General features: G+C 42.3%; 1 protein-coding gene across 2 annotated transcripts in view; it reads right to left on the reverse strand.

Annotated features, from left to right (window-relative positions):
* Positions 1–20: 20 nt before the first annotated feature.
* Positions 21–12333, reverse strand: part of LOC138663739 (oocyte zinc finger protein XlCOF22-like) — a 72244-nt gene continuing 59931 nt past the window's right edge. For both annotated transcript variants that reach the window (XM_069750064.1, XM_069750065.1), the window contains exon 7: positions 21–2987. In XM_069750064.1, the coding sequence (XP_069606165.1) occupies positions 1744–2987 (1244 nt within the window). In that variant the 3' untranslated portion in view covers positions 21–1743. The remainder of the gene's footprint in view (positions 2988–12333) is intronic.

Raw genomic sequence — 12333 nt, forward strand, 5'->3', positions numbered from 1 at the left:
AAACCATCCTTCACACAATATCAAATAAAAACCATTTATACTTTATTGAAAATTCCTTTAAAAATAAACAGTGATAGATAAAATCCACAGCACAGAAACAGAAGGTGGGCTATCCAGGAAATACACTCCGAGTATAATAATAACTAAATCCTAATACATAACATATGTGCCAAGTGACCATGTACATATATGCAGAGGAAAAAAATAGGTAAAAACGACACAGTATAAAGTAAATACAAAGTGTATATAATATTACCTATGGAGCGCTCCTGGAGACCCACCACACCCGACGCGCGTTTCGCAATGAAATGCTTCGTCCAGGGGTGGTTGGGTACTAGCCAGAGAAGGTATATATGTCCCTAAGGACCAATAGAAATGGTGCTAGAACCAATTGCAGAATGACATACTCCTGTGTACACACATGCGCAAAGGAACCTTTAATGCGGCCAACACAGAAACAGCTGACCAATACATAGCAAGAGAACAGGATACAGAGCATGCGTCAGGAACAAAACGCCATGGCAACGGTAACAACACCTGATCCGGTGATTAGATCCACTATCCCGAAAAACAACGCCTACCTTCTATATCGCAGCTGTAAGCCACACACCGACACAGCCGACATAATATCCGGTGCGACCCACGTAACCATGGTCACCAGACACAAATCCTCAGCGCGCGTATTGGATGCGCCACACCTCCCAGCGCGCACAGACCGGTGACCATTTCCGGTGCACAGAAAATGCACCTTCCTTATCACGGCTATACTCCACACATGGACACAGCCGACATCATATCCGGTGCGACACATGTAGCCATGGTCACCAGATACATATCATCGGCACGCATATTAAGTGCGCCGCATCCATCAGTGCGAACAGGCCGGCAGCCATTGCCGGTACATAGAGCAGGCATATCGCCTGCTCCATAGCGAAGAAGCATTATGTACCGCCGACGTAACTTCCGGTGTATGAAGGCACGTTGCCATAGACACCACTATGCCAAAATAAAAAACACACAACCGTCTAAAAACACACCCGCGCATGCGCCTCATGGTTGGAATAGATCACAAAAAATGTGATGACAACCAAACATGTTTAAGAAATTGGCTCATAGTAATATTACCAGAGTCAAAAAAGTGCAAAAAGTGCGTAAGTGAAAAAGGTGCGCAAGAAAAAACCTGCAAAAGAAACAAATTAGAACAATAATATTACAAGGAGCAAATAGAGCCCCAATATTGAGACAATAGATCATATACTAACACTAAGATAAAATGCCAATTATTACTACATGTGTATATATAAAGGGGCCAGAACACCGATACAAATAAGCGGTATACATAGATAGGGTGAAAAAGTGAAAAAATACAAAAGTTTAATAAGGGTTGCATAGTAAGTACATGGGCACAGACACATATAACCCTGAACATCAACAGTTAAAAACAGTATATAGACAAAAAGTCCAATATATAGCAGGGATATATCCAACGCCGAAAATACTCCGTTCCAGTTCTCCAATTGACACAAAAATAAACACCAAGGTCCTACAAAAAGACAAAAAATAACATAAAAAAACAATTAAAAAATATATAAAAAAAACCAGCTAAAAACCACAGTCCAAAGATTGCTTCCCTAACAATAACCTATATGAATCTAAATATACACACCAAAACGGACCAAACCAGATAAAAAGAGTGGATTCATAAGAACAACAATTCCCACATTCTGAACATGAAAATGGCTTCTACCCTGTGTGAGTTCTCTGATGTCTAATGAGATCTTTTTTGGAAGCAAAACATTTGCCACATTCTTGACATAAAAATGGCTTATCCCCTGTGTGAATTCTCTGATGTATAATACAATGTGTTTTTTGAGAAAATGATTTGCCACATTCTGAACATGAAAATGGCTTCTCCTCTGTGTGAGTTATTTTATGTTTAGTGAGATCCGCTTTGAAAGTAAAACATTTCCCACATTCTTGACATGAAAATGGCTTCTCCCCTGTGTGAGTTCTTTTATGTTTAGTGAGATCCCCTTTGAAAGTAAAACATTTCCCACATTCTTGACATGAAAATGGCTTCTTCCCTGTGTGAATTTTCTTATGTGTAGCAAGATTTGATTTTTGGGAAAAAAATTTCCCACATTCTGCACATGAAAATGGCTTCTCCCCTGTGTGAATTCTCTGATGTATAGCAAGACGTGATTTGCTATTACAACCTTTCCCACATTCTGAACATGAAAATGTTGTCGCCCCGGTGTGAGTTCCCTCATGTCTAACGAGATCTCCTTTGGAAGAAAAACATTTTCTACACTCTTGACATAAAAATGGCTTTTCCCCTGTGTGAATTCTCTGATGTACAATAAAATTTGTTTTCAGGGAAAACCATTCGCCACATTCTGAACATGAAAATGGCTTCTCTTCTGTGTGAGTGCTTTTATGTTTAGTGAGATCCCTTTTGAAAGCAAAACATTTCTCACATTCTTGACATGAAAATGGCTTCTCCCCTGTGTGACTTCTCTGATGTACATTAAGAGTTGCTTTCTGGGTAAAACATTTTCCACATTCTTGACATGAAAATGGCTTCACCCCTGTGTGAATTCTCTGATGTACATTAAGAGTTGCTTTCTGGTTAAAACATTTCCCACATTCAGAACATGAAAATGGCTTCTCCCCTGTGTGAGTGCTTTTATGAATGCAGAGATCTCCTTTGCGAGTAAAACATTTCCCACATTCTTCACATGAAAATGGTTTCTTCCCTGTATTAGTTTTTTGATGTTCAGCATCGCTTTTGTTATTTTTGCTTTGCTTAACAGTCTGTATTGAATCAGAAGATGGAAGCTGTTGATTAGGAATAGATTCATTTTTGCAGTGAAGGGCTGGCAGTTTATCTGGAATATTGCCATGCTCTTCATATATATATGGTGTGATACCATCATCAGCTGCTTCAAAATCAGTAACTGTCAGATGTCCCTCTGACGAACAGTCATCTGCCAAGAAAAAAAATATTTATTTCTTCATAAATGCGGCCTTTGGAAACACATTGTATTAAAATTCAATTACTAGCTAACATAAACAGGTACAAAGTGTAGACTTCAATGCAAGGACTAATAGATTATAATATAAAGCCAAGAGGCTGTACAATTTTTAGTTTTTCTTCTTCTATAGCTTTATGTTTCACTCTGCTTGCCACCAAATGTTTCTAATGAAATGTTCAGTGGAGAATCATAAAGAGGTCTGTAAGTCAGTGGTATTAGGTGGTGTCTGTCTCATACACTCCCTGACATCTAAATGAACTATAACATAGAACAAGGCAAAGGGGAGGAACAGGATGGTCATGTTCAAAGAAGCTATGACTTTAGAGCAGGTGTAAGGTTGTAGTAGTTTGTGCATTTTTGTATGTATTTTCATTATCAAAGTTAAGAAGCAAAGAGAAATAACAGGACAAGTGAAACATTGGCTTTTAGGGATCATACCCATCACTATAAAAAAAAAAACAACAACAAAAACGCTCCGATATTTTTCTAGAAAGGTCGGACGAGTGTCATGCGATTTTCATGCGAGTACAAATCAATTTTTATCACCTAGCATCTGAATGACATCCCGATTTACGAATGTGATCCGATTGCAATGCAATTTCAACATGAGCTTTTACATAGAGTAATTCTCAATGTCATTTAAACATAAAAAACCTACTAAGTGAAAAAGAAGTGCTCCAAACAAAGGTATAAAATGAACAATTGAGCAATGAGCAAAACAGGTTAAAAGCTTTAAAAATTTGGAGAGAAATATATTGCTATATCCTAGCTATGTAGTTCATACATTCTGATCAGCACCAAAATATAAATACCCAGGCTCCAGGAGGCTCCAGTGTATCCCCTTAAGGCAGGGGTCCCCATCCTGTAGCTTGGGAGCCACATGTGGCTCACGGTCCCATGAATTGTGGCTCGCGGCTGTCTGCCAGCTTGGTGCATTAGCTTCAGATTTAGTAAACTGGTATGAAAAGCACATCTCAAAATGGTGAACTTTGTGAGTGGCCCTGCAGAGAAGAGCCGATTTGATTACACATCTACTGGTCTTGGGGGATTAGAGATAATTTAAGTATGATACGTTGGAGACAAGATGATGCTACCGGTCAGAAAAGGTGCTTGAAGATGGATGTGACTGTGTTGGGAGTGCGTGATTGGAGAATATTGAATGTGGTGGGGTGTACTGGGAACCCCTGGCTCTTGGTATGCTGCTTCGGAGTGATTTGTGTGGAAAAGCTTTGGTTATCACTATACCCGTAATGGGGGCTGTGGTTGTCACTACTGTCAGGGGGCAGTAGCTGGATGCGGCTCACGACACTCATACAGAGGTGAATGTGGCTCTCAAGGTCAGAAAGGTTGGGGACCACTGCCTTAAGGGATATTTCTCTAGGATTCTATTTACAAATACTTACCTGACCTAATGCTGTATTCTTTCATGTTGTCTCTGGACTCTCCTATGAAGTTCTTACTCTCTGCCAATGGCATTATTTATCATTTTTACTAAGTACACGCTTTTTCATAAGAGTTACTAGAGACCAACCCCAGCACCTTTCAATATTTCTATTTGCACCTTCCATGATTTTGTCACTTTTACTTTATTAATGAGGAACTTATCTAGATAATATTGCAACCTCATGTATTTATCTATTTTTTTTTAATTCAGGCTTGACTTGAAAGATTTGCAGAGTATGCAATTTCTGACAACTTAAATGCTAACTATATTTTCTCAGTGTTGTTTTTTTTTTCATTTCCTGTATGATCCGCTAACATCTAAATTTTTAAAGCTTTTAACCCTGTAGCGTAGCTACCGGGGAGGCAGCTGGGGCCCCGCGCTCTGAGGGGGCCCACACGGAGCTACGCTACTGTTACATCCTGTGACAGAGCAGGAGAATCGATCTCCCTGTACTGCCACCCGGCCACTATGGGGTCCCTGAGCGGTACACTACCTCTCTCATCATCCCCCTATCAGCGTCTAACGTCCCTGATGCAGACATAGACAGGACACCCGCTGTCGGGAGATGTGCGGGCACTCGGGGCAGACAAGGAATGAGTAGGAGAGGTGAGTAATGTATTTATTGTTTCTGGAGTTGCTTTATATTATATAGAATCTGCCTATGGGGGGCTACATTATAGTATAGAGACTGCCTATGGGGGCTGCATTATACTATAGCGCCTGCCTATGGGAAGTGCATTAAAAATATAGAGTTTGCCTATGGTGGTGCATTATACTATAGCATCTGCCTATTGGGAGTGCATTATATAATATAAAGTTTGCCTATGGGGGTGCATTATACTATAGAGTCTGCTTATGGGGGGTGCTTTATACTATAGATTCTGCCTATGGGGCTGCATTATACTATAGAGTCTGCCTATGGGGAGTGCATTTTACAATATGGATGCCTATGGGGAGTACAATATACTATAAGGAGGCCTATGGGAAGTGCATTATACTATACTGAGGACTATCTGGTGCATTATACTAAATGTAGGCTATCAAGGGGGCCATCATACAGTGCTGAGATTACAGTGATGGGGCCATCATACAGTGTTGGTGCCATCAAACAGTTTGGCGGATACTAAGGGGTCAGTATACAGTGAGGAGGCATTATACGGTGTACAAGAGAACATCATACTGTGTGTAAGGGGGCTGTATAGGGGGGAAATTCGGGATATTATTAAATGTAAAGTGGGCACTTATTATTATAGGGTAACTCAGGTTACTGTGACTGTCAAAGGGGCACACAGAGGGCATTATTACTTTCTAGGTGACAAAATGTGGGCACTGTTTGCTAGGGCACTTGCACACGGCATTACTATCTATATTCTGGAGGGGTGCTTTAGAATTTAGAAGTCACACAGAACCACACAGTAGGTGCAGTAATAGGGTCACATACGGCAGCAGCGGCTCAGTCTTGGGGTATCAGGATGAGGAGCTTGTGCAGGTTGGGAATAGTCCCATTAGTGACGGTGCTGAAAATATGAGACATGAAATGTGTCTTTGTTGTATTCTCTGCAGACGAGTCCTGGCTGGAAGAAATTGTCATGTCGGTCTGAGCCAGATGGAAAAGATGTGAAAAGTGAACGATTCCATCAGAAAGAACGTCCTCTGTAAGTCACCATCAATAACTGTACTGTGATCTTTTATATGTTCCATAGGACTGGTAACTACCACTGACCTTATGGCAGTAATATCAATGTTGGTCTTTATACAGAAATTATTTTCAGCAACAGCGCAATCATCTGCTGAGATTCTCCTACATCCACTATTAGGGTGCGTCACCTAGTTGTAATCAAGGTTACCTGGTTAGGGGCCCACTCAGAAGTTTGGCCCCCCCTGAAACAAAAACCCTAGCTATGCCTCTGTTTTAACCTTCCGTTCTGCTTCAATAAAATGGCTTATTCTGTATATACCTTTGTTTGGAGGATTTATTTTTCTCTTCTTAGTTTTTTTTGTGCAATGATGGTCTTCCAGGTTATCGTATATAGCTTTTTAGGCTGTCACTTAACCCCTTCCCGACCTTTGACGCCACGTAGGCGTCATGAAAGTCGGTGCCAATCCGACCTGTGACGCCTATATGGCGTCATGGAAAGATCGCGTCCCTGCAGATCGGGTGAAAGAGTTAACTCCAATTTCACCTGATCTGCAGGGACAGGGGGAGTGGTAGTTTAGCCCAGGGGGGGTGGCTTCACCCCCCCCCCCGTGGCTACGATCGCTCTGATTTGTAATATTTCACCTATTAAAACTGGTGAAATATTACAATCCAGCCATGGCCGATGCTGCAATATCATCGGCCATGGCTGGAAACACTGATGTGCCCACACCCCACCGATCGCCCCCCCAAGCCACCGATCTGTCCGGTACACTGCTCCGGCTCCCCTCCGTCCTGTGCTCCGCTCCCCTCCGTGCTCTTGTCCGCTCCCCCCGTGCTCCAATCACCCCCCCCCCGTGCTCTGATCCAACCCCCCCGCGCTCCGATCCACCCCCCATGCTCCGATCCACCCCCCGTGCTGCGATCCACCCCCGCGCTCCGATCCACCCCCCCGCGCTCCGATCAACCCCCCCATGCTGCGATCCCCCCCCCGTGCTCCCCCACACCCCATCATACTTACCGATCCCCCCGGGGTCCATCCGTCTTATCCCTGGGCGCCACCATCTTCCAAAATGGCGGCCGGCAGATTCCTTCCAAAGTGCATTTTGATCACTGAGATATAATCTATCACAGTGATCAAAATAAAAAAAATAGTAAATTACCCCCCCCCCCCCTTTGTCACCCCCATAGGTAGGGACAATAAAAAAATAAAGAATTTTTTTTTTCCCACTAAGGTTAGAGTAGGGTTAGGGTTAGGGTTAGGGTTAGGGTTTCGATATGTGCACACGTATTCTGGTCCTCTGCGGATTTTTCTGCTGCAGATTTCATAAATCCGCAGTGCTAAACCGCTGCGGATTTATGGCGGATTTACCGCGGTTTTTCTGCACATTTCACTGCAGTTTTACAACTGCAATTTTCTATTGGAGCAGTTGTAAAACCGCTGCGGAATCCGCAGAAAGAAGTGACATGAGGCGGAATGTAAACCGCTGCGTTTCCGTGCAGTTTTTCTGCAGCATGTGTAGAGCGATTTTTGTTTCCCATAGGTTTACATTGAACTGTAAACTCATGGGAAACTGCTGCGGATCCGCAACATTTTCCGCAGCGTGTGCACATACCTTTAGAATTAGGCTATGTGCACACGGTGCGGATTTGGCTGCGGATCTGCAGCGGATTGGCCGCTGCGGATTCGCAGCAGTGTTCCATCAGGTTTACAGTACCAAGTAAACCTATGGAAAACCAAATCCGCTGTGCCCATGGTGCGGAAAATACAGCGCGGAAACGCTGCGTTGTATTTTCCGCAGCATGTCAATTAGACCGCACATGGAGTACTGTGTCCAGTTTTGGGCACCGGTGCTCAGGAAGGATATAATGGAACTAGAGAGAGTACAAAGGAGGGCAACAAAATTAATAAAGGGGATGGGAGAACTACAATACCCAGATAGATTAGCGAAATTAGGATTATTTAGTCTAGAAAAAAGACGACTGAGGGGCGATCTAATAACCATGTATAAGTATATAAGGGGACAATACAAATATCTCGCTGAGGATCTGTTTATACCAAGGAAGGTGACGGGCACAAGGGGGCATTCCTTGCGTCTGGAGGATAGAAGGTTTTTCCACCAACATAGAAGAGGATTCTTTACTGTTAGGGCAGTGAGAATCTGGAATTGCTTGCCTGAGGAGGTGGTGATGGCGAACTCAGTCGAGGGGTTCAAGAGAGGCCTGGATGTCTTCCTGGAGCAGAACAATATTGTATCATACAATTATTAGGTTCTGTAGAAGGACGTAGATCTGGGGATTTATTATGATGGAATATAGGCTGAACTGGATGGACAAATGTCTTTTTTCGGCCTTACTAACTATGTTACTATGTAACTATGTAATTCTTTGTGCGGATTCCGCAGCGTTTTACACCTGTTCCTCAATAGGAATCCACAGGTGAAATCCGCACAAAAAACACTGGAAATCCGCGGTAAATGCGCAGGTAAAACGCAGTGCCTTTTACCCGCGGATTTTTCAAAAATGATGCCGCAACGTGGGCACGTAGCCTTAGGGTTAGGGTTGGAATTAGGGTTGTGGTTAGGGTTGTGATTAGGGTTATGGCTACAGTTGGGATTAGGGTTAGGGGTGTGGGGGGGTTAGTGTTGGAGGTAGAATTGAGGGGTTTCCACTGTTTAGGCACATCAGGGGTCTCCAAACGCAACATGGCGCCACCATTGATTCCAGCCAATCTTGTATTCAAAAAGTCAAATGGTGCTCCCTCCCTTCCGAGCCCCGACGTGTGCCCAAACAGTGGTTTACCCCCACACATGGGGTACCAGCGTACTCGGGACAAATTGGACAACAAGTTTTGTGGTTCAGTTTCTCCTTTTACCATTGAGAAAATAAAAAAATTGTTGCTTAAGATAATTTTTGTGACTAAAAAGTTAAATGTTCATAAACAAGGGTTAATAAACTTCTTGAATGTGGTTTTGAGCACCTTGAGGGGTGCATTTTTTAGAATGGTGTCACTTTTGGGTATTTTCAGCCATATAGACCCCTCAAACTGACTTCAAATGTGAGGTGGTCCCTAAAAAAATGGTTTTGTAAATTTCGTTGTAAAAATGAGAAATCGCTGGTCAAATTTTAACCCTTATAACTTCCTAGCAAAAAAAAATTTTGTTTCCAAAATTGTGCTGATGTAAAGTATACATGTGGGAAATGTTATTTATTAACTATTTTGTGTCACATAACTCTCTGGTTTAACAGAATAAAAATTCAAAATGTGAAAATTGCGAAATTTTCAAAATTTTCGCCAAATTTCCGTTTTTATCACAAATAAACGCAGAATTTATTGACCTAAATTTACCACTAACATGAAGCCCAATATGTCACGAAAAAACAATCTCAGAACCGCTAGGATCCGTTGAAGCGTTCCTGAGTTATTACCTCATAAAGGGACACTGGTCAGAATTGCAAAAAAACGGCCAGGTCATTAAGGTCAAAATAGGCTGGGTCATGAAGGGGTTAAACATAATTTTCCAAGGATATATACAGTATCTATCTGTAGATATAATATATAAAGTGCCTTGCAAAAGTATTCGGCCCCTGGAACTTTTCAACCTTTTCTCACATATCATGCTTCAAACATAAAGATACCAAATATAAATTTTTGGTGCAGAATCAACAACAAGTGGAACACAATTGTGAAGTAGAACAAAATTTATTGGTTATTTTAAATTTTTGTGGAAATTCAAAAACTTAAAAGTGGGGCGTGCAGTATTATTTGGCCCTTTCAGTGCAGCAAACTCACTCCAGAGGTTCATTGTGGATCTCTGAATGATCCAATATTGTCCTAAATGCCTAATGATGATAAATATAATCCACCTGTGTGTAATCAAGTCTCCGTATAAATGCACCTGCTCTGTGATAGTCTCAGGGTTCTGTTTGAAGCACAGAGAGCATCATGAAGACCAAGGAACACAACAGGCAGGTCCGTGATACTGTTGTGGAGAAGTTTAAAGCCGGATTTGGATACAAAATGATTTCCAAAACTTTAAACATTCCAAGGAGCACTGTGCAAGTGATCATATTGAAATGGAAGGAGTATCATACCACTGCAAATCTACCAAGACCCGGCCGTCCCTCTAAACTTTTGTCTCAAACAAGGAGAAGACTGATCAGAGATGCAGCCAAAAGGCCCATGATCACTCTGGATGAACTGAAGAGATCTACAGCTGAGGTGGGACAGTCTGTCCATAGGACAACACTCAGTCGTACACTGCACAAATCTGGCTTTTATTATTATTATTTATTATTATAGCACCATCTATTCCATGGCGCTTTACATGTGAGGAGGTGTATATATAATAAAAACAGGTACAATAATCTTGAACAATACAAATCACAACTGGTACAGGAGGAGAGAGGACCCTGCCCGCGAGGGCTCACAATCTACAAGGGATTGGTGAGGATACAGTAGGTGAGGATACAGCTCGTCGTGCAGTGGTTTGGTCGATCGGTGGTTACTTCAGGTTGTAGGCTTGTCTGAAGAGGTGGGTCTTCAGGTTCTTTTTGAAGGTTTTGATGGTAGGTGAGAGTCTGATATGTTGTGGTAGAGCGTTCCAGAGTAGGGGTGATGCGCGAGAGAAATCTTGTATGCGATTGTGGGAAGAGGAGATAAGAGGGGAGTAGAGAAGGAGATCTTGTGAGGATCGGAGGTTGCGTGCAGGAAAGTACAGGGAGACGAGGTCAAAGATGTATGGAGGAGACAGGTTGTGGATGGCTTTGTATGTCATGGTTAGGCTTTTGTACTGGAGTCTCAAAGTTTGCAACAAGCCACCTTGGAGACACACCAAACATGTGGAAGAAGGTGCTCTGGTCAGATGAAACCAAAATCAAACTTTTTGGCAACAATGCCAAACGATTTGTTTGGCGTAAAGGCAACACAGTTCATCACCATGAACATACCTTCCCCACTGTCAAACATGGTGGTGGCAGCATCATGGTTTTGGCCTGCTTTTATTCAGCAGGGACAGGGAAGATGGCTAAAATTGATGGGAAGATGGATGGAGCCAAATACAGGACCATTCTTGAAGAAAACCTGTTGGAGTCTGCAAAATACCTGAGATTGGGACAGAGATTTGTCTTCCAACAAGACAATGATCCCAAACATAAAGCAAAATCTACAATGGAATGGTTCACAAATAAACGTATCCAGGTGTTAGAATAGCCAAGTCAAAATCAGACCTGAATCCAATCGAGAAGTAGTGGAAAGAGATGAAAACTGCTGTTCACAAACGATCTCCATCAAACGTCAATGAGCTCGAGCTGTTTGCCAAGGAAGAATGGGCAAGAATTTCAGTCTGTCTCGATGTAAAAAACTAATAGAAACATACCCCAAGCAACTTGCAGCTGTAATCGCAGCAAAAGGTGGCGCAACAAAGTATTAAGTTAGAGGGGCCGAATAATATTGCACGCCCCACTTTTCAGTTTTGTAATTTCCACAAAATTTTTAAAGAACCAATAAAATTCGTTCTACTTCACAATTGTGTTCCACTTGTCGTTGATTCTTAACCAAAAATGTACAATTGGTATCTTTATGTTTGAAGCATGATGTATGAAAAAGTTGAAAAGTTCCAGGGGGCTGAATAATTTCGCAAGGCACTGTATATATTGCCGGATGTGACTGTTCTACACTTGAGATCGTTGTGGGACACTCTGTATTAGGCTGCCGTCACACTAGCAGTATTTGGTCAGTATTTTACATCAGTATTTGTAAGCCAAAACCAGGAGTGGAACAATTAGAGGAAACGTATAATAGAAACATATGCACCACTTCTGCATTTATCACCCACTCCTGGTTTTAGCTTACAAATACTGATCTAAAATACTGACCAAATACTGCTAGTGTGACGGCAGCCTTAAATGGACTACGGCGGACAGGGAGTATATGTTGGTTTATTATTTTTGATTGCTTGCAGGCGACGCGGGTATCGGGGATTAGACGTTCGGTGAGTATAATATGTATGTAATTATGTAATTATTTTAAATTTTGTAACAATTTAAACACAGGCGCTGGATGATGGGACTACTCTCCCTTCATCGGCTATCACTCTTATATGTGACAGCAGACATAGCCGGATGGGAGTAGTAGTCCCATCAGACGACGCCTGGGTACACACACACAGACACCCGCAGACAGACACACACACACACACAGACTACCGCAGACAGAC

This window comes from Ranitomeya imitator, chromosome 2, assembly GCF_032444005.1.
Source record: "Ranitomeya imitator isolate aRanImi1 chromosome 2, aRanImi1.pri, whole genome shotgun sequence".
NCBI classification, from domain to species: Eukaryota; Metazoa; Chordata; class Amphibia; order Anura; family Dendrobatidae; genus Ranitomeya; species Ranitomeya imitator.